This window comes from Thamnophis elegans, chromosome 4 (genome assembly GCF_009769535.1).
Source record: "Thamnophis elegans isolate rThaEle1 chromosome 4, rThaEle1.pri, whole genome shotgun sequence".
NCBI classification, from domain to species: Eukaryota; Metazoa; Chordata; class Lepidosauria; order Squamata; family Colubridae; genus Thamnophis; species Thamnophis elegans.
In genome coordinates this window covers 20,743,619-20,766,918 of record NC_045544.1, presented here as the reverse complement: position 1 = coordinate 20,766,918, position 23,300 = coordinate 20,743,619, and the positions used below count along the sequence as shown (strand labels likewise).

Genomic DNA, 23,300 nt, shown 5'->3' with positions numbered 1-23,300 from the left:
TAGTTTATTTGTATGCCGCCCTTCTCCGGGAGGGACTCAGGGCAGCAAACAACTCAAAGGGGGAAAAAGGGAACATAAAACACAATACAAGTGATTAAAATAAACAAGAATCATACAACCATACAAGTCGAGAGGGGAGGGGAACTCATCAACCCCAGGCCTGCTGGCACAGCCAGGTTTTGACGGCCTTCCAGAAGGCCTGGAGAGAGGTGAGGGTCCGAATCTCCACGGGGAGTTCATTCCAGAGGGCCGGAGCTGCCACAGAGAAGGCCCTCCCCCGGGTAGTAGCCAGGTGGCATTGGCTGGTGGACGGAACCCGGAGGAGGCCGACCCTGTGTGATCTAACGGGTCTTTGGAAGGTAATCGGCAGCAGGCGGTCTCTCAAGTACCCAGGTCCAATACCATGAAGGGCTTTATAAGTTACAACTAGCACTTTGAAGCGTAGCCGGAGACCGATCGGTAGCCAGTGCAGCTCACGGAGGATAGGTGTAACGTGGGTGTACCGAGGTGCACCCACAATCGCTCGCGCGGCTGCATTCTGGACGAGTTGAAGTCTCCAAATACTCTTCAAGGGCTGCATACATAAACATTATCCTTTCATTGCAGACAGAAGCTGTGGCTGAGACCTAAAAACTTTCCTAAGGATAGATAATCAGATGATTTGGAGAGCCATTTTTGAGAGCTGCTCAAAAAACCCCACACAAACACAGCGACAATCCCCCCCCCCACTCTGCCCCCTTGTGTTAACAGGAAAGAGTAATTATGGTTACAACCCAGTATAGGTAGTCCTCCATTTATGACAATTGAGCCCAAAATTTATGTTGTTAAGTAAGACATTTGTTAAGAGAGTTTTGCCGTTTTACGACCTTTCTTGCCATGATTGTCAAATGAATCACTGCAATTGTTCAGTTAGTAACACAGTTGTTAAGTCTAACTTCCTCACAGTTGTGAATCTGGTTTCCCAGTTGTCTTTGATTGTCAGAAAGTTACAAAAGTTGATCACATAACTCTGGGACACTTCAACCATCTTCTCTATATATAAAAATGGCTGTTTGCGTGTGTGTGTGTGTGTGTGTGTGTGTGTGTGTGTGTGTGTGTGTTCCAGAATAACTCTGGAATGCCTCAAGCAATTTCAACCATCTGTGGGGGTAAGACACCCCTTACACTCCTTGGGGTGTATGTTCTGTTAAGATACAACCTGTAATAATGAGCTATTGATTTTCCTCTTGAAGTCGCTTGCCTTTTTGACACCTTACCCTAACAACAAGCCACAAAGTCTTATAGAAATAGGCTATGGAGATTCTCATCATCCAGGTCATGGTTGTCCCAAAGATAATTTCTGAAGATCTGAAGAAGCTTCTTGGATGAGAAGCGAAATGTCTTCAAGTAAAAACAAAGAAAGTCCAGTTATCTTTTGAAAAAGCACCTCTGGGACTTATAGGCATAGCTCTCTGCTAGAAATTATTCTTTCTGTTCTAGCCACTTCACACAAGAAATGAGCATATTTTTTTCTGCTATTGGAAACTTTAGTTATCTGGAAAGGAAGTCAAACCTGGGAGAAGTAATTGAGATGGCCTAAAGCAGGGGGGCAGGTTGTAGGAGGCCATCGCAGCTGAAAATAGAGCTAGTGAGCCCATTTTCACTAGCAGAGAACTCGGGCCACGACAGCCCCCCCCCCCAATATGAGTGACATATAGCTGGCCATGCCCACCCCCGACCCCAAAGTCAAACACAACCCAGAATTGTGGCCCTCAATAAAATCAAGTTTGACGCCCCTGGCCTAGAGTCACCTATTTCAAATCAAGGAGATGAAGACACCAAGAAAGAGCAATAGACTCTTGACAGGGTTTAGGAAAAGAGCAATATGTTCCTCATTTTGCTCAAAGACGATTGAATATCAGTTGCCCAAACTTTCAAAAGTGCAACCTATAACCATGGCAGAATTAAAATAGGTAAAAGGGAAATGGGAAGAAAATTAACTGCTGGAACATTAGATGCTATGGAAGCTCTGTAAGTGGAAAAGGGGAAAAATGATTCACTGAAGCCAGAGGCTAGTGAAAAATAGTTGGAGTAAAGCAAGAATTACTTGCAATGGAAAAAGGAACTGCCTCATAAGGTAATTCTTATTTAGGGACCACAATTGGGATTAGCAACTCTGTCATTAAGCAAAGCAATCGCTAAGTGAAACCATGTCTGAGCTTAACATCTTCAATTTTCTTTTGCCTTACAAGCCTGTGAAGATTGTAAATGTGAGGTTTGATCGTAAACTTACTTTTTCATCAGTGTTGTAACTGAGCACAGTCGCCATACAAGGCAGTCGCTAAATGAGAACTACCAATTGTTTGCAAAATCATAGCTGTTTCTGCTGCTGGTACTGAAAACCCAGATATGTCTTTAAAATTTGTTTTAGATAGAAGATATTGTTTCTGGATCTTGAGGAATCAATCAATGAGGAAACCAACTTTTTGTCCCAATGCAAGAATCTACATTAATGACAATCAACTAATACAGTTGAATTATCAGACATAATTTCAAACCTTCCAGAAAACTGGATGAACTGAAAAGGAAGCTATTTAAGTTGGCAAACTGCAATACATATTACTACAAACTGATAAAATGCCAATGTTGCATGACCTATTCAAAATGTTTAGTTAACAATGGCATTTGTAAATATCCACAGTTTTCTTGGGTCTCTTAAGCATCTTCATACCATCAATAGTTTCTCAGCACTAACATACTGATACTTGGCACGTTTTTCAGAACTATATGACGCACATACCACCAGAGAGTAACTGAAAGAGACTCTTGTCAATAGAAATGTTTAGGCTAGCCCTACTTCTAACAACTATAGGGTTCAGAACAAACTTAAGTATATGTCTGAACCTGCAGAACACTTATTATGAAGTGTTTACCAGATTATGCATACTGGAATTATCATTGAATCTAAATGTTCACCCTAGATTTCTTCAACCTGGCTTGATTTAATGACCTCCAGTCAAGAAAAGAGAAGGCAGAAATCTTTTTTCAATGCTGGTAAGCTGAGACTATGATGTTATTAATGTCCGAAAGTCTACATGGTTAGTGGTTGCTTCACCAAATAAGAATTCCCAAATGTTATAATGTTAAGAACATATAACTCAGTTAAAAGAAGAAGATTAGAAGAAGCAGACAATGTCATTTTTATTAATTTTAGTATTTTAGTATTTTATTAGGATTTATAGGCCGCCCTTTTCCCTGAGGGGACTCAGGGCGGCTTACATAATTTCTTCCTCTTTACAATTTTTTCTGTCCTTTTGAAAATCTGCTTCAGAAGCTTGGGGAATTTCCAGGGTGCTGTTGGAGATGGTGCCAGGGTGCTCCGGGGAAGATAAAGCTGGCATCTCCATCACCATGGGACTTCCGGGAAGAAATTGTAAAAACTCTGAAAAGGAGAGCTGACAACTGTGGCAGAATGAAGAGATGGAGAGTCATTTCTCTCCATATAAGAAGAATGAGATCACCCACAAGTGCTCCAGACAACTGTTCTTCATGAGGAGACTGCGAGATTTATCACACACAATGCTAATGCAAAGGTTGCAATAGTGGCAATTGCCAGGCCTCTACTTCAGGCCCAGCCTGGGCACTGCTACAGAGTGTTGCTGTGTGGGGTGGCCTACATCAGGGGGAAGATAGGTGGCGTTTCTCAATGGCAGAAGAAGCACTAGCGCTAAAGCCAAGGCCTAAGGTGGTGGCAACTGATTGAGACTGCTGAAGGACCCAGGTCTCTACTTCAGACCCACAACACTGTGGCCAAGTGCCACTGTGCAGGGCAGCCTAGAGAGAGATAGAGATAGATGGGGGCGGGGGCTGGGGAGAATTGCAGCACTCCCACAGTAATAAGAGTGGACACACTACAAAGCCGCCTAATTTTGAACACGATGACAGTTTTACATCGTGAAGAAAGACGCAGGAGCCATGGATGTGAAGAACAAGATCTTTATTAAAACAGAGATGACAGCGATTCGAACTTCCCTGCAACGGCCAGGGAATTTATACGAAACCCAGAGCAACTGTCAAAATGACCAGCCAATCAGGGGCTGGCAACTGGCTAGCAACAGGCTATGCTGCGTCCCAGCCAATCAGGGCGCAGCACAGGCTGTTGCTGGCCTTTCTAAAACTATTTGCATATTCAACAGACAGGGCACTGCAACAACCATAATTTTGGGTACGGGCTATAATTCCCTTTGTTCAGAACTGTCCTAATTTTGAAGTCAGTGAATGAATGGTCATAAGTCGAGGACTACCTGTATTTGTTCAGAATGTCCACTAAGTGTTATTGGACTTCTATGAAAGTTTGCTATAGGATGGCAATTTGTATGTATCACCTGCTCCAAAGGCAAAAAAGTATGGAAGATGTTCTAATGTGTCAAAAGGAAATCTTGTAAGCAATAATCAGGTAGATTCACAGATTAACCTGTCTGGTCATAATGCTAAGCTAGCTTTCTCCAACTTTGGTACAATTCTGCTACATGACTTCAATTTTGGAAAGTCTGAGAATCTCAGACTACTAATATGTAGGACTTTGAGGTGAAAATATGTGATACCATTTACATGGGAGAAGCCTTATTGTTCTTAGTTGCGAAGTCGTGTCTGGCCCATCGTGATCCAATGGACAATGTTCCTCCAAGCCTTCTTGTCCTCTACCATCCTCTGGAGTCCATTTAAGCTCACGTCTACTGCTTCGGTGACTCCATCCAGCTCTCTCATTCTCTGTCATTCTCTTCTTTTGCCCTCAATCTTTCCCAGCATTAGGTCCTTCTCCAGTGAGTCCTTATGTCCTTCCAAATTCTCCTTAAGGATCAGCTTTCAATTGTTTTAAACTCTTAGTTATGGTTAGTCTTTCCCACAATTTGGGAAAGCAAGCTATTAAGTTTATGCAAAGTTTCAACATTATGATCAACTGAAATTGAACAAATTCTGAAGAGAAGTGAACATTTCCAATTGCTCCTTGAATACAAACTTTGGAGGGGGGTCCAAGACTTGGTTCGCATTATAAAAAATTCTAGTGCTGTGTACAAAAGTGTGGCATTACAACCAAATGAAGCTCTCAGGTGTGAGGAGGCGATCTCAGGCAGCTGATGCCGATAGCAGTGGCTTTCCAGCAATTCCCAAAACTCCTCAGGCATTTCACACTAAGAGAATGTAACACGACCTTTCTTAGTTTTCTCCTTGCCTCAGTTGTGGCAAAAGATACCATTCTGTCACCAGCGCTGACAGATTTCTTCCAGCAGAGGTCGGAGGTTATAAAGTCTTTTTGTTTTCTTTTCTTTTCCTACCAGCTTGGCATTGTGCCCCTCTTCTACAGACACATATTATAAATTCACTTCCCAGACTCTTCTGTTTAAAGTCAATGTCTTACAAAGATGATTTAATCTTTGGGGGTAGGGAGGGTGAGGTTGGTTTAGCCATCTGCACCGATAGACAAAGACTTCCATGGTAGGGCAGAACTATGTGTACTTTTGAGGGCAGGGGGCTCAAACACTTTCCTTAGAAGAAAGCTTAGATTAAGTGGGACCCTAGGTCAGGAAAAAAGTAGATAATAAAAAGAAAATAATTGAATTATATAAAGTCATGCATAGCATGGAGACTGCAGATAGGAAATTTTTCTCCCTCTCGAAACGTCATTAGGTCATTCAGTGAAGCTGATTTGAACAGACCAAAAGGAATTACAGGCAATCCTCAATTGAAAGCCAGAATTTCTGCTACTAAGCAAGGAGGTTGTTGGGTGAGACACATTCCGATTTTGTAACCTTTTTTCCCCCCCTTTATTTGTATGCCGCCCTTTTCCCTGGGGGGACTCAGGGCGGCTCACAGTTCAAAAAGCGGGGGGGGGGGGAAGACAAACAATATTCCAACATGGAGACAATACAACATATTAAAAAGAGAGCACAACAGTCACACAATTCGGGTGGGGATAGAATCTTAACCCCAGGCCAGCCGGGACAGCCAGATCTTTAAAGCGGCGCGGAAGGACTGGAGAGTGGTGAGGGTCCGTATCTCCATGGGGAGTTCGTTCCAGAGGGTCGGAGCAGCCACCGAGAAGGCTCTCCTCCGGGTAGTTGCCAGTCTGCACTGGCTGGAAGATGGAATTCGGAGGAGGCCTAATCGATGCGATCATATCGGTCTAGTGGAGGTAATTGGCAGTAGGCGGTCTCTCAAGTACCCAGGCCCACTACCATGAAGGGCTTTGTAGGTGATAAGAAGCACCTTGAAGCGCACCCGGAGATCAACAGGCAGCCAGTGCAGCTCGCGGAGGATAGGTGTTACGTGGGTGAAGCGAGGTGCACCCACAATCGCTCGCGCGGCCGCATTCTGGACTAGCTGAAGTCGCCGAATGCTCTTCAAGGGCAGCCCCATGTAGAACACCTTTTTTGCCATGTTAAGCAAATGTTGCCGTTAAGTGAATCACGTGGTTTTTAAGCAAATCCGGCTTCCTCCATTGACTTTGCTTGTTGGAAGTCAGCCAGGAAGATTGTAACTAATGATCACATGACCCCAGGATACTGCAACCACCTTAGATACCATATATGCCTGTTGTCAAGCATCTGAATTTTGATTACATGACTGTAGGGATGCTATAACAGTTGTAAATGTGAGGACCAGTTGTAAGTCACTTTTTTTAGTGCCTTTTTAACTCTAAAGGAATGGCTTAAAGGTAAGTCAAGGATTACTGTACTTCTTCACCCAGCATATAACCAACTTGGGGAAATCTTTACTGCAAAGATATGGGGATGGCCAAAGACTTGTTGATGTTGTGGTGGTTATGGTCTTGTGTTAGGACTCGGGAGATCCAGGTTCAAGACTGCGATCAGCCATGGAAATTCATTGAACAATTTGGGGTCAGAATTGCAAGAGAATATCAGGCAGCAAAAGATGTCTCCCTCTCCTGCTCAGGAGCACTCTAGAAGGAACTGATTTGACCCCTGTAAGAATAAAAATGCTGGATTAAAATGGACCTTGACCTGATACAGCAGGCAAATTCTTATGTTCTTTTCTAGACCAGTTTTAAAAGGAACTGGTTAGAAGAGCAGGAGTTTGCCATTTAAAGAATGAAAAAGTCTAATGATATTCTATTAGAAATGTATCTGATATATCTTGGGTTAAAGACACTTTATTCCAATACTTAATAAAAAGTACCAAATAAAATGTAATGTTGTTTTTATTTATATTAATCGCATGGAAAATCTCCCTTGTTTCTGGAATCGTCCTATTTATAAAAGGCCCTTTGGCTGCTTTCATGGAAAGTAAACAAAGAACTCCATGCAAATTGAATTCACTCCCACAGAAACAAAATGTTTTCAGATTCAGCAAAAAAAATAAAATACGGTAGCTTGTTACAAAACAACTGCCATTCAGGTCACCAAGAAAATAAAATAAAATTATTTCCCAGTGTCCTTTTTGTAAAGTATTTCAGTAGGGAAGATTTTCAGCTCCTGAGCATAGACAATGTGGTAAGGAAATGGGGCATGGAGTACCTTAGGGCAGTGGCTCCCAATCTTTTGGGCACCGGGGACCGGTTCAGGGAGAGAGGTTTTTTCCACAGACTGGAAGCGGTGTGCTGTCTGCATCCCATGGATGGGGGCTTCGCTTGTTTGCGCAGCCCAGTTTGTAGCATACCGCAGTCCAGTGCCAATCCACAGACCGGAGGTTGGGGATCCCTGCTTTAGGGGGGTGGCACAGGCCACAGACAAGTGTCTCTCAATTCAAGGTCTGAAAAGCATGGAGGATTTTCAGCTGCTGATCAGAGCCTCCTAGGGTCTCCCCCAGCCCCCTGACACACCTTGCACTCCTTACTTCGGACTCCATCTTTTTAGAAACCCAGACAATCACTAAACAATCACAATCAGGTGCGCTGGAAATTGCAGTCATTGAGCAAAGCACTTGTGTGACATCTCACTTAACAACTGCTTTGCTCAACAACTGAGGGTCCAGTCCAATTGTGGTTGTAAGTCGAGGTACTGAGCTGAATAGCAGATGAAGCAGAACTTCTAAAGGATTATCCTGTTTTAAAACAGGACTACAACAACTACCAGTTTTCACCATACATGACATCCCCTGCCAAATATTGATGGAATCAACTGTTCTGCCCTTTGTTTTCCAGCTTTGCAACTAGGGTGATTGTGCAAGTTGGTACCTTGACTCTTGTAATGGGCATAAATTATGCACTGAACATCTTAAAATTACTGTAACTGGTTGTTATTGAAATATAACGCTAACTGCAGCGAAACCAACAAATGCAAAGGTGTCTGTGCCAGCCTCCAGCCATTATTCCAAACAATTCCAGGAAACTGAAGGTTTCAAAAGTTAATTTTAAAATTTCAACCGAACCAAATACAAAAAAAAAAAAAGGTTTAGTGAGTTATTTCAAAGGTCTCTGATGCATCATGTCTGAAAACAGATTCTTGATCCACCATACAGTTCATTTTATTTTCCCAAAGTGAGACAGGCTCCCCGCAACTTTCATTTACAATGTCATTTCAATACGGTACTTTACTCCAAGGTAAATATAGACATACGGCTACACATGTTCACTTAACAATGAGTTGCAGTCAATCATAGCTTACTGGTAAGGCTATTTATTTAATACTGAGGAATACAAACACATTTTTGTTTGTTTTGCCTTGTGGCTTTTCTTTTTCAGATATACCCCTTTAATGTCTAGAAATCTGAGCTGTGATGCACCAGCTCCAAGAAATTATCAAAAGAAGCAGAATATACATACATAAAGGAAGGGAGGGAGGGAGGGAGGGAGGGAGGGAGGGAGGGAGGAAGGAAGGAAGGAAGGAAGGAAGGAAGGAAGGAAAAGAAACACAAGAAAGGAGAGAAGAAAATAATTTGTTGTCTTTTTATGGGAGCTGCACTAGCAGATAGTGGAAGCCATTTATTTTTAAATTTATAGATAAGTGAGTCATTCTGAAAGTACCATCAGTTCTTCTCTGACTTTTTTTAGGGCATTAAGACCGCCAACATTGTCAGAATGTGGTTCCCAGATTTAAATAACTCCGTATTGTTTTGCCCAGAGGAAGAAATTAATGTGCAACTCTGCATTCCTCTTCTATCTTTCCCTGATCATTGTGGTACCTGGAGTGGAAGCACAGAAACCCGGCAATTAAGTCAGATCACAGCTACTTGTCCCAGTTTAAAGGATGAGACCCTGGCAGAACAGAGTCAGTGAGGAATTGCTCCTAAGTTCTGTCTCTTTGAACAATCTCAGAGGAATAAATCTTTCTCCCTGGGAAGGGGATCACTCAATGGATTACTTCAAGGTTTTGTAAGTCTAATTCGCTGCTTTAAAATCTTCACTTGGAGAAATTAGTCGAATGGGCACAACGTACAATGCACTAGAAGCACTCAAGATGTTCTCAGCCATTTGAAAATACGGAATACATGACGTAGCACTTGCTTGTTCCCCCCAAAATGCTTTCCTTCTTCTAAAGTGTATTTACCTCCATTTACCCCGTCTCAGGAAGCCCAAAGGTCTGTGGTTCAATTTTCCCCCCACCCCTCCACTTCATAGCCATTAATCTTGCCAACACAAATGCAAAACCCGCTTTGAAAACTCTGCACATTATTAGCCGAAGCTTTTTGCTTCTTCCCCTTTCAGAGGGGGGGGAAAAAAACAGCAGAAGAGAAGGAAAATTATTTGACACCTAAATGCAACTGCAGAATGAAAAGGAAAAAGAAAAAAAAAACCACACACACATTCATCCATACGGGTCTCTGGAACAGTTACACTTTCAAAAGCCAGAAGACATTTATCACAGAGGGGGAAAAAAATACTTTAGGAGTGAGGTTAGCTCTCAGTGAATTTGTAAGGAGTTTTTTTCCCCCTCTCTCTTGTTACCTTGGTAACAGCTACCTTGGCACCCTTGTTGATAAGCTGCACCACATTATCCACTTGCCCTTTGTACGCAGCTATGAGAAGGCGTTCTGAAAGGACGGCGACCACATCCTGCTGGCTCATGAATTAGGGAAGAATGGCTTTGGGAACAAGCTTCTCCGATCCCAAAAAAACAAAAGATTCACATCAGTCCAACCGCCGGGCACAGAGGGACCCCAGCATGGGAGAAGATTGGTCTGTTGCTAAGCCATCTTCTGCATCTGTGGATTGGAGCAGCTGGAAAGGAGAAACAAAATACACAGTCAGGCACATCTTGTAAACAAAAGAGAGCAGTAGCAATTCCTTCCTCAACCCCCAACCCCCCAAAAAAATTCTGAAAAGGAGTGGGAAAGAAACTTGAGAAGATTACGAAGCTAGAACCAAAAACAGCCAAATCTATGGGGAGGAGAGATATTTTTGATCCACCCATCAGCAAGTCACACATTTAGTAAGAATGACAGTCACTGGAGAACACCAGAGTACTACATTCTAATCCCTGGGTGCATATAGAGCACAGAACCGGCATTTTTTGGTAACCAACCTGTATTTTATAGACCTTTCAGGATGTCCATTTGCAAGCCTGAACACCTCTTCACAGCCTTTCTGTTACAAGAGAGCAGCGCTGAATCTCCTTCTCTTACTGAGATGCCCACTTTCGCAAAGTACAACCTCCAGTGTGGGTGCGTATCCACCAGTCACCCATGTCCAAATTTCCTCCGGCTACAATTTTGTGAGTTTTGAGCATATCATAAATCCAACGCAGACTGCGCTCTTGAACAACTCAGCCCACTGTGTGTCTCCTAACTGTCAGACTTCAAGGAACAGAGCTTTAAAGAGCAAAAAATCCATTGGAAGATGCTTCACACAAGAACCAGTGGTGGGATTCAGCCGGTTTGCACTTATCCGGGAGAACCAGTTGTTAACTTTCTAAGCAGTTCGGAGAACTATTTGTTGGAAGAAGTCTCATTTTGTTTTTTTCCACTTTACAGGGCTAATCCTATAAGGCGGGAAGGAAACATTCTGGTATTGTTTCTAGCCTAATCTTTATTGCCCTACTTACAAAAACTGCCTCTTCGGTTAACCCTTATTACATTGTAACAGCTAAGGCGAAGAGCCCATCGACGTGAGTGAGTGACATTGAGTTGGCCACGCCCACCGAATCACATGACCACCGAGCCCCGCCTACCCAGCCGATCATTAGGGCAGAGAACTGGTTGTTAAATTATTTGAATCCCACCACTGAAGAAAACTAAACTATGAGGGGTCCTTGGTGTTCTCTGAGCTTGCTTGTTTTCTTACAGACATTTCAATACCTATCCCTAACTAGATAACAACATCAGTACTGGTCCTGATGATGTTACCTAGTTTGGGTAATAAAACGTCTATAAGAAAACAAGCAAGCTCAGAGAAAACCAAGAACCCCTCATTTCAACCCTGAGCTACAAATATTCTCCTTTATTGATGTTCTAAACTGCTTCTCCACCTTTTTGTGCATGTGAAAAGCACATTCTTAACTCTGATCAAAAGTTGTCCTTTCCGATTAACAAAAACGCCAGCTTCTTTGGGGGAACATTTCATGTCCAGATTGCTCATGCACCAAATTAAAATGAGAGAACAGTCGGTACCATTTCAGAGTAAATAGATCACATTTTTATATCCCTCTTCTTAAACCAAAAGGGGGAGGAAAGTGCATTTTGCTATCAAAAACTAACCAAAAAAATAAAATAAAAGGTAAGAGAGAACATTTTCCCCTGATATTACACAGCTCTTAAAACTTTCTGGGATTACTTTTCTTTCTAGTGGGAATATTAAAATAATAGTCACAAAATAGGCTTTGTCACAGGTGAATAAGTTTCTTACAAGCTTGCCATATTGTGCGTGTTTGCCACCTTGAATTATTTACAAAAATAATAAAGGCAGAATATAAGTAAAATAAATACATAAAAATAAGTGAAGTCCATAATCTTGACACAAATCAGGCATTCTTCCAGGAAATCCATCAAGAAATAAAGAGAAAATTTAAATTTGTCCATCCAGCAAAATAATAAAACTGTCTGACTTTGCCTCTCTTAAGCTGACTAGTTTTCTTGAAGTAAAAATGCTGGGGGATTTTCATTTTACTGTTGGAAGCTTATGTCTGTTTGTGTCTGCAAATTTTCTGCTAGTAATATTTGGCGATTTGAACTAGGAAAAGTCCCAAACTATTTATTAACACATTCAAAAACTATATCCACACATCTAGAAGCCAGTCTCGCCACTTTAAATCTTGCTGTTACCAAAATGTGTCTTTAACAGACATACAGAACAGCTTCTTGTTGCATTGTTGCTCACACAACCTGCAACATATCAAGGGTCGTGATTGGTAACTTTCTCAAATGAATTTCCTGTCCTGATCAACTTCATCCAGTACATCAAAACCTCTGGTTTCTATTTCCCATTATATCTTTAACTGGCAAACTTAATACAAAAACAAAAACTTTGCAATTATTGGTCAACGAAAGGGCAGCAATGAAAGGAATTTTTTTTTTTTGAATCTCTTGGCTGCCATCTACTTGTCTGAAACTGTGTGCCAAGAAAAACCAAAATGCAGCCAGCAGATAAATTTACAGGAGTTGGCAAAAAGGGACTGGTATGAGAGCCGTATCCTACCAATATTACATGAAAAAGAAAAAAGAAATGAGGTCTTAAGCAGTGGTGGGTCCCTACCGGTTCAGATCAGTTCGGCCGAACCGGTAGTGGTTTGGCGGCCTGGGTTGCTGGAACCAGCAGCGACCCAGTCCTGCTATGCCCCCAAACCGGTTCTCCACGCAGCACCATAAGCGTGGCCATCTTGTTTTTGAGTTCTGCGCATGTGCAGAACAATTTTAATTGTACTGTGCATGCGGCACGCGCAGCGCGCACACTGGTAGTAATGCTTGACGGAACCCGCCCCGGTCTTAAGGCTTTCAAAGCACAGAGACACACCCCCCCTGCAGCATATGCACAAGGTCAAGCCTTTTCAATTATATACTATATGCCAGAAATGGAATAATTAATTTCAGGGCTTCACAATCATTTTCAAAAGGGAAACAAAATGAAAAAGTGGCTGCAAAAGTGAGGATTCAAAATGCCTTTACATACCTTTATTTCTCTTTGCCTGTTTACTGAATCTATTACAAATTTACACATACTTACTTATTCATGTTCTCGTTTAAAAGACTCACTATATGTAACCTAACTCCGGGCAGCTTTTATGATTGAAACATAAAAGGAATAATAAAAACCAGCATCCCAAAAACCCAACACCAAAAGGCACACCCCAATAAGTAAACTTCACAATCCCTGGGTTCTGTTGCATCTTGAGGACACGCTGCTGTTAGGCATGCACGCGAAAACCTCTCCCATTGGCTGAGCCATGACAGTTCAGACGGCGGGAAGAATAAACCCGCACCATTGGCTAAGTCGTTGACAGCTGCTATATATAAATAGCAGCCTGACAGAAGGTTGTTGTTGTTGCCCAGTTCCACAGTTGTTTGCTGCCTGTTAGTTGCTGCACTATTAAATAGAGTTAATGTACCTCTGCCTCACCCAGGGTGGGTTACTGCCGGCATTACTGCCGCTTTGGTGTGCAAAAAATTCTGCGCATGCGCAGAACCGAAAATCAAGATAGCACTGCTGCCGATAGAACTACTTCGGGGGCGTGGCAGGATGAGTCACTACCTACTCAGCCGAACCGGGCTGAACCGATAAGAACCCACCTCTGGCCTCACCTCTGTTCTTATACACCCTGGTTCTACCGAATAGAACAGGTTCCATCTCACCCTGGGGGAAAACCAGCTTTTGAACCCCTTCTAGGAGAGAAGAGTGGGGGCCTGCCAGATCTCAGGAGAGGAGGATATTCCACAAGGCAGGGCCCGCCCCTGAGAAGACGTGCTCTTAGGTGCTCCTAGTTGATATTTAGGAGAAGGGACCTGGAGTGTGTCCACCCTATCCAACCAAATGGAGTGAACTGGTACCCTGTGGAAGAGATAGTCCCACAAAGAAGCTGGTTCCATCTCATACAGGACATTAAAGGTGATAACCTGCACCTTGAATTGCCCCTGGAAAAGAGCTGGAAACCAGCAAAGCTCATGCAGCAATACATATATGTTGAGGGCAAAAGAAGAAGGGGATGACAAAGAATGAAGTGGCTGGATGGAGTCACTGAAGCACTAGGCGTGAGCTTAAATGGACTCCAGAGGATGGTAGAGGACAGGAAGGCCTGGAGGAATGTTGTCCATGGGGTCACAATGGGTCGGACACGACTTCTCACCTAACAACAAACAGGAAACCATGGGGTGCCAAAACTTGCTTCATCTCCCTGACTCTCTGCACCTAAAGGACCTCCAGGTGTTTTATCTCACACAAATTACCCCACTATTAGCAATAGCAGTTAGACTTATATACCGCTTCATAGGGCTTTCAGCCCTCTCTAAGCGGTTTACAGAGTCAGCATCTCGCCCCCACAGTCTGGGTCCTCATTTCACCCACCTCGGAAGGATGGAAGGCTGAGTCAACCTTGAGCCGGTGAGATTAGAACCGCTGAACTGCAGATAACAGTCAGCTGAAGTGGCCTGCAGTACTGCACCCTAACTGGGGGTGGGAGGCACTGTTCTACGGTGGTTCTCCTCTTACCTCTCGGACAGGTCGCAGTCGGTGTTGGTCGGAGGGCAGAGATCGACCCCTAGGCCCCTGACGTATGGGGTACTGCAGGGTTCGGTCCTGTCCCCCCTCCTGTTTAATATCTACATGAAACCACTGGGTGAGATCATTCGACGGCACGGGATAAAATACCACCAGTATGCGGACGATACGCAGCTGTATCTGTCCGCCCCGTGCCAACTCAATGAAGCGGTTGACGTGATGTGCCAGGGCCTCGAGGCTGTTAGGGACTGGATGGGGGGTAACAAGCTTGTACTCAATCCAGATAAGACCGAGTGGCTGCTGTGTTTCCCTCCTACTAATTGGCCAAGTGTTCCATCTCTCAGGCTGGGGGGTCAAACAGTACGCCCCTCAGACAGGGTCCGCAATTTGGGAGTCCTCCTGGACCCACAGCTGACTTTTGAACACCACTTGTCAGCTGTGACCAGGGGGGCATTTGCCCAGGTTCGCCTGGTGCACCAGTTGCGTCCCTACCTGAACCAGGAGGCCCTCACAACAGTCACTCGCGCCCGTGTGACCTCTAGACTGGACTACTGCAACGTGCTCTACATGGGGCAGCCCTTGAAGAGCATTCGGCGACTTCAGCTTGTCCAGAATGCAGCCGCGCGAGCGATCGTGGGTGCACCTCGGTTCACCCACGTAACACCTATCCTCCGCGAGCTGCACTGGCTGCCTATTGGTCTCCGGATACGCTTCAAGGCGCTAGTCGTCACTTATAAAGCCCTTCATGGTATTGGACCTGGGTACTTGAGAGACCGCCTGCTGCCAATTACCTCCACCAGACCGATTAGATCCCACAGACTAGGCCTCCTCCGAATTCCATCCGCCGGCCAGTGTCGACTGGCGACTACCCGGAGGAGAGCCTTCTCTGTGGCTGCTCCGACCCTCTGGAATGAACTCCCCGTGGAGATTCGCACCCTCACCACCCTCCAGGCCTTCCGCAAAGCCCTTAAAATCTGGCTGTTCCGACAGGCCTGGGGCTAAAGAACCGTTGCCCCTATCTCGAATGGTATGATTGTTGCGCTTTTTAAATTATGTATTGTTTTGTGTTGTTGTCAAATTGTCTGTATCCCCCTTCCCTTGTTTGAGTTGTGAGCCGCCCTGAGTCCCCCTTCGGGGGGAAAGGGCGGCATACAAATGAAATAAACATTCAAACATTCAACATTCATACATACTGTGCCACCTTGGCTCTTATCTATTCTTATCTAAACTATTCCAGTTTAAAGGAAAGGAAGGAAATTTTTTTTGACCCAGCTGTCCCCTAGCAAGCTTAGCAGAGAAGACAACATTTTAAGACAACAATCACCCTTCCTTCCAAAGAGTTGCTTAGGGGAACACTATTGTAGCATTTAGCCAACTTTGCCTGATCTCAAAATAGCATGCAAGGTTGGATCTGATAAATACTTGAATGAGATTCACCTGTCAATCCCAAGATTGTGGGCTAGATGGGGAAGCTGGCAAACTATCTCAGAAAACTATCGGGTCCTCGGTGCTTTCTGAGCTTTGTTGTCTTCTATCAGCATCTCAGAAAAAGCCAGTGATAAACCACTCTCACACTGTTGCCAAGGGAACTATGCAGATGTGTCCATCAACCACGAAGGAGTATATATTCCATTCCAAAGAGGTTTTATCTGTAGCTGACAAAACTGATGAGAATTTCAGACTCCTAGCAATGAGGCAAAGCTGAAATCCACTTCTAAATAATGAATTCCAAGAACGGTCCTGGATGAGTCCTGGATGACTCATTCGCTGATGCTCACAGCTGAATAGTAACCCTTCCCCAAAAAGACATCTCAAAACAAACATTGTTAGCCTGCTTCAGAGATAAATCAGCAACTGGCAGTTTTTGGTACGTTTGAATAATGATTGTATACCATGGATCCACATTTTATGTAACTGGATACTTTGGGCTTTTGGGCAGAAAAGCTTTTTAACTTCTCCTGTTTCCTATGCATAAACCAGCTGGAAATGGAATAAGGGAATGTTTGGATTTCAACTCCTTTTACAGTTAAATCAGGGGAACCCCAACCCCCAGTCTGTGGACAAGACCCGGGGCACAGCATGCCAGAAACCAGGCTGCGCAAACAAGAAAAACCCCACCAACCAACTTGATCAGAATGATCTGTGAGAACAGACTAAAGGGCAGAAAGCAAACTAGATTGCCTTGCTTGGGCCAGCATAGGGAGAAAAAAAATACTATGTTTGCTGCAGAGCGAGAAAGCTCAGGTGGAGGCTGCCTTCCCATAGGATAAAGATGAGTTGAGGGCACCACCATCATCTGTTCTTGCCCTTCCAAAACAGATGCTGGCCTATTCACTCACATTGTGGAAAGCAGGAAGTATACAATCAGTCTTTTCTGTACTCATTAGGCTACAACCACTCAGACGATCCTAAAAGCTGGCAAATGTTTAGATAGCTCTTATTTAGCTCCCTCACCTGGGACCAGCAATCATTAAGCAAAGCAGTCACTAAGGGAGACCGTGAGTGTGCTTAGGATCTTATTACAGTTTTCCTTTGCTTTTCAGACCTGTGAAGTTCATAAATGTGATGATTAGTCACAAAGTTATTTTTTCATCACCACCATAACTGCAGATGGTCACTGTAAAAGACAGTCACTAAACAAGGACTGCCTGAAATGAAATACAACCTCTATGATGATCAACGGAGTTAAATGAGCTACAACTATATGAATGAATGAATGAAACATTTTCCCCAAAGGTCTGCGATAGCATTTCCCAATAAAAGCATATTCACACATAAACCTAAGATACAATGCACCTAACCATGATTTAGTGACTAAGCCTCAGCTGCCTGACTTTACACAACATACACTAAGTTTGCAAATATAAGCTAAGTTTTGCAAACCACAATGGTTGGGCACATACCACATACTGTGCCACAATTCTCAAGCATCCTCATTTAGCTGGTTCAACCTGGCTGAAGTTTTCCAGTCATTCAATGCTGGTTAAGAATTATTACAACATGCTAGACCAACAATGCACTATAGACAGAAACTTGCCCTCTAACAATAATAAATCTTCAAGAATATGATCTTAACTTATCTGCTTTTATCATATGCTAGCATCAATCTTTCTGGAATAAAATGACCAGTGCTGCCAAGAAAATTAATATATTTTAGAACTATTTGATGTTTAATTTTTCAATGTCAAGGATTTTATTTTATTTTTTACAAAAGAACATTATGTTTCTCCAGTTAGATGAAGCTATACAGCTTCATCTAGCCAATGTAGTAATTAAATGGTGTACCTTTGAAAGCAGATACACTGGTGTGCCCAAATTATTTACTTCATCTCCAAAACAGATTTTAAATTAACCAATTCATGAAATGTTTCTGGAAAAAAAGGCTTGTTATTATAAACAAAAGGAAAATGATATTTACAACTAAGCCAGGTGTGTCCAACACGCTCCATTGCGGCTCTGGACAGCTAGCAATGCTGCCCCATAAGATCCTAAACTTTTAACATTATGGGTTTTTTAGCAATAAGTACTATTTATATATTTTACCTGCAGCCCAAATTTTTCATGAGAAGCAACACTGATTATTCCCTTGACAGTGACAAGACTCAGATGAGATGTGTTTGTAAGATTTTGTGTAACGTTAATAAAGAAGATGGTTGGCATTTCCAGAGGGGCCCTGGGGGAAATGGGTTATCTGGATTCTTTCCACTCAGGTTTCAGACTGTGATATAGTACAGAGGTGGCATTGATTGCATTTGTAGATAAGCTTTAGTGGGACTAGAGTGGGACGATGCGTCCATCCTGCTTTCCTTGATCCTTCCGTAGATTTCAATGCGATCAATCACGGTGTCCTTCTGAACCAGCTCTCAAGGTTAATACTGTTTGTCAAATGTTTAAAAAAGCAACTGTGCCGTGATGTCCCATTTCTGCACAATTAAACTAGACTTGGCAGTGGGAAAAGCATTCCAGCAGAAGGCGATGGCAATCCACTTCCATACAGTTGCCAAGGTATTTGTAGGGATGTGTTCATGAACTCACCAAGCTAAATACAAAGAATTTTACTTTAATAAAGACTTCTTGACTGCCTACATTTTCGGTGAGCTTCCATACATTTCTCAAAACATGCTGCTGTTCATTTTGGAAATGTGAGATGGAGACTACTTCTTTTGCTAAACAGATCTGGTCAGGGGTGGGCTTCAAAAATTTCAGCAGCGGGTTCTCTGCCCGATTGCTGGATGGGCTTGGCCATGGTGGGCATGGTGAAGGGGTGGGGGCGTTTTCGCCTTCCCCAGGCTCCGGGGGCTTTCCTTGAGCCTCTGGGAGGGCAAAAATTGCATCCCCGAGGCTCTGGAGGCCAAAAACAGGTCCATTTCTGGCCTTCTGGAACTTCCCATTTTTCCCCTTCCCCGAGCCTCCGCACAGGCCCTGCACGTATCTCGTATCCAAAATGGGTTCCATAGAGACTCCTGGAAGGGTTGGAGTGGGAGGGGAGGACGCAGTCAGGGTTGGGATTTGGAGGTACCAGCTCCCCCCACAGCTCTTTATATTTGGAAATATCTTTCCAGTTTTCTCTTTTCATAACATCTGTGCTTATTGGGGGGGGGGACTTTTGTCTTAGACATGAGGAAAATAATGGAGCAAGTGAGGGTACCCGTCAGCCATTTCCCTTCGATTCCTGCCAATTTCTCCCCAGGCTGCTTAGCATAAGAAAGAGAGAAACAAGAAAAAAAAAAAGATCAACACCTCAGAAAATCCTTATGTTTGTTAGCCCAGAAAGTTCACATTTCTGCCTTTACTACAGAGACCTGTAATTCCTGCTTTGACAGATAATAACATGCACCAGTAGATGCCTACTAACCTTTCCAGAGCTGATATCCAATATAAAGCTGTCTTGGGTTCAACAAAAGGCTTGGGCATTTTGTTACATAATTTCCATTGCAAAGAAGTGGGATTAATATTAAATGTACACGTCTGCTTTAGCAACAGTTATGTAAGTGAAATTGACCAACAATTGTTGCAGAAAGTAAATACAGTAGGGATTTTTTTTGGGGGGGGGGGGGGACTTCATATGAAAGGGAAGGTACAAGATATTTTAACATGCAGAATATTAACATTAGACCTGTATCATGCTAGCATCAACGTAAGAAATAATATTTTTAACTGCAAGCCAACAAACTACAACTAATTGGAATTAATGTTGATTCAATCAATCAAATATCCAATTAAAATGGTTAGAAGAAGTCAAGTAGTCTAGCCACATTCTTTCTGTCCTATAATGAAGATTACACACTTCAAAAATAAACATTCAATAAGCTAATTGCTATATATGTGAAATGGAAATATTCTCCACTGTATTTAGTTAAGCTTACTGTCAAGTAATTGTAGGAAAATTGCCAGCTAAAAGGATTATATAAATGATTTGATTCTTTTTGTTTTTTTAACACTCATATTACATAATCTATGAGTTGAATCCTTACGTTCTACACAAAAACTCATGTGGTCATTTTTTGCAATCTCCTGACGAGCAAAGTAAATGGGGAATCCAGATTCACTTAACAACAATTGACTAACTTAACAAATGCAATGATTCACTTCACAGCTTCTGACAAAAAAGTCATAAAATGGGGGGAAACTCACAATAAATGTTGCATTAGCAACAGAAATTTTTTTGCTCAATTGTGGCCGTTACTCGTGCTCTACCTGTATTACATATGTAGATATACCTGTAATTACAAATTAGAATTACTTATGTTTATGATAAAGGAAGAAAAAGTGAAGTCAAAAGTTACTTTATTTTCAAAAAGGCATGTTAATAATCCATGACACCTGGCAAGAAGAACTTAATTATTAAATTATTCTTGAAAATTTTAAAGTGTGTCCAAGTAAGCTTTTTCCATCAAATCATGACTGAGTAGTTCTTTAATCCTACTATCTGGTTTTCTTCTCACATGGGCACTGAAGGTTCAAGTTCTTATTGGGTTACAGATTAGGTTAAAATAAGCATTTATTAGAAAGAAAAGTGGTTTAGAAAGAAAAGAACCAAAGTAGATAAGAAGTTAAGGTTTCAAGGACTGTCTGACATAAAAATAGATCACAGCACTGCAATAATCCACGGTCTGAAAAGCTGAGGTCTTTTTTAAATGGAAAGAAAATATATGGAGATTTAGGAGCAGCATTCTGTTTGACTATGATAATCCCTGAATGATTTAGGTTAATTCTCAGTCTAGCTTATTTCACAGAGTTGCTATTTTGGGGAGAATATTAAGGGGGGGGGCTTTTTGTGTATATAACATTGATCTCGTAGAGGGAAGTCAGAATATAAATTGAATGCATGCATATATTTCTTTTAATAGGGCTGCTAAGGCATGAAACCCAGCTACCATGAATAGTAATACACTGTATAAAATCTAACATAATTAAATACAAATAAACACAAGACATCCATTGTTTGTCTTGTTTTCGAGATGCAGAAAAGGGAGGCAAAGAGAAATTCAGAGAAAACAGAGTAAATATTTGGAAAAAATATATGTCAGGATGTCTCTAAGGTGCTTCAGAACTGAAGAAGCTTCTTGGATGAGAAGTGAAACGTTTTCAAAGAAAAACCAGAAAGTCCAGTTGCCTCTTGAAAAAGAGCCTTTAGGACAACCATGACCTGGATGACTGAGAATCTCCATAGACATTTGTCTGGATATTGGATAAAATATTTTCATAGTGAAATGAGGCCTTGCCTCAAATGCATCTTCAGCTTTAAAGGTAGGCTGGAATGAACAAATTGATATACAGAGCTTATTATACATGTAAAGAAGCAGCCCTTGAGAATTCTAGAGCCTTAGCAAGATAATAAAATCATTGAGTCTTAGATTCTTGAAAAATCCTACATTTCTCATCATTGCATTCTCCTTAGCCTATGGATTTTCAAGGCTCCTTAAGGGGCACTTTTTCCAAAGACTGAGCTCCAGCCTTCAGATAGTACATTGGTTGTAATATGCCAAGAATCAATTGCCAGTTGTAATTTGATTTCAGTGGCATGAGTAACAATCCACCATGACATAATGATTTATTATATAAATGGATAAACATGAAAATGTATCATGACACTTGACACAAGCATTAATCCACATTGATTTCATAAGTTTGCTATCATCAGTTTTCTTTTGCCATACCCTAGACCCTATGTTGAGTTTAGGCATTGCCTTTCACTGTCATCTTCCTCAACGCATTGACAAGATACGTCATTTGGGACACTGCGAAATTTAAATGGTGCCCTATTCATTTTTGTTCAATTGAAATGAATTTTCACAGGGTTTCACTCACAATCAATGATCAAGCTTGACCAAACTTCACAGATGTAACCTACTTTTTCAGGTCTTCTTAAAACTGGCATTTTAAGAATATGAATGACGATGGAAAATTGAGGATAATTTATTTAAAGAAGAATGAACTTTTCTCTTATCACAACCTTTATCTACTCATTGATTTTATGAATCATCATCTTATTCTTTAATGTCAGGACATTTTGGGGTATATTATCCAAAGTACATTAAAAACAACCATAAAATCAGTATGTAAATCAATTATTACAAATAAAAGAAGTTCATCTTGTACAGATAATTATGCAGATTTCATATTGAGGCTGGAATAATAGTTATCTAAGAGTAACTGTGGTTTAGAATTACAGGGTGTGGAACTTTCCAAAAAATTTCTTCTTCGTATCCACCATTAATTATGATCAAAAACAATATTTTGTCTATAAACCTTCTCTTCCCTGAAGAGAGATCCATTTCATTCAGAACGATCATTGCTGCTGATTGTGTTCAACCTGTAAGACTTTTGCCATAATCAAACTGCAATTAAAATAACTTCTGGACTTATGAATACTCTGTTGTACTATTGTGCTGACCAGATGGACTGTATTACAGCTTTTAGATTCTTCATCCCAAACTTCAAGAGAACATTATGAGGAATTATGACACAGATCCCCACTAAGTACTCAGTCTGTACAATCTAAATTGTACAGTAAAACTCTTTCAAACTAGGGGTAGAAATCCAGAGAGGAAACCAAAAACCTATTGATAATACAATTATCCATGACAGTGCAAATGGTATGTGGACACACATTTGCTCCCTTAACTTGTGTTTAGGTCAGAGGTCGGCAACATTAACAAAGAGTCACAAAGGTCCTAACTGGAAGCCCCTCATTCAATTCTGGAGCTGACCAGAAGTCCGGTTCCCCCACCATAGAGTCTCCTCCTAGCACGGCGTCCTTTTTCCTCTACCTGTCCTAACTGAAAGCCCTATCAATTGTGGAGCCGACTGGCAACAGAGAGCCACAGCAGAGGTATAAAAGAGCCACATGCGGCTCCAGAGCCATGGGGTTGCTGACCCCTGGTCTAGGTTCTTCCTACAGTAGAATCTCCCACCTGCATCTGTACAGAACAAATAGTCACTGAGACATCACTTCTTTAACTCTGTCCTCTTATTGCCTTCCTGAGGAACCATCATGGGATTATAATATATTTTCAAGCTCACACGAGTGATACTTGCTCAATAGGGGATGTTATGCTTCACCCAAAACATATTTGCTTCTCAGGTTTACATAAGCAGCCACTGAAGTAGCTGTAAATACTAGATAAATGTGAAGTTCATGCTTCAGTGGGTTTTTGAACTTTGTATCCAGTAAGTATTTGGCAGGAATGTTTCTATCACATAAATAAAATGAAAG

At 42.1% G+C, this 23,300-nt stretch overlaps 1 protein-coding gene across 3 annotated transcripts in view; it reads right to left on the bottom strand.

Annotated features, from left to right (window-relative positions):
• Positions 1 to 23,300, bottom strand: part of ANKRD6 (ankyrin repeat domain 6) — a 94,814-nt gene that overhangs the window by 38,482 nt on the left and 33,032 nt on the right. For 2 of the 3 annotated variants that reach the window (XM_032216741.1, XM_032216743.1), the window contains exon 2: positions 9,884 to 10,156. In XM_032216741.1, the coding sequence (XP_032072632.1) occupies positions 9,884 to 10,003 (120 nt within the window). In that variant the 5' untranslated portion in view covers positions 10,004 to 10,156. Of the gene's footprint in view, positions 1 to 9,883; positions 10,157 to 23,300 lie in introns of those variants that run through there. The other variant, XM_032216740.1, reaches the window with a different exon arrangement.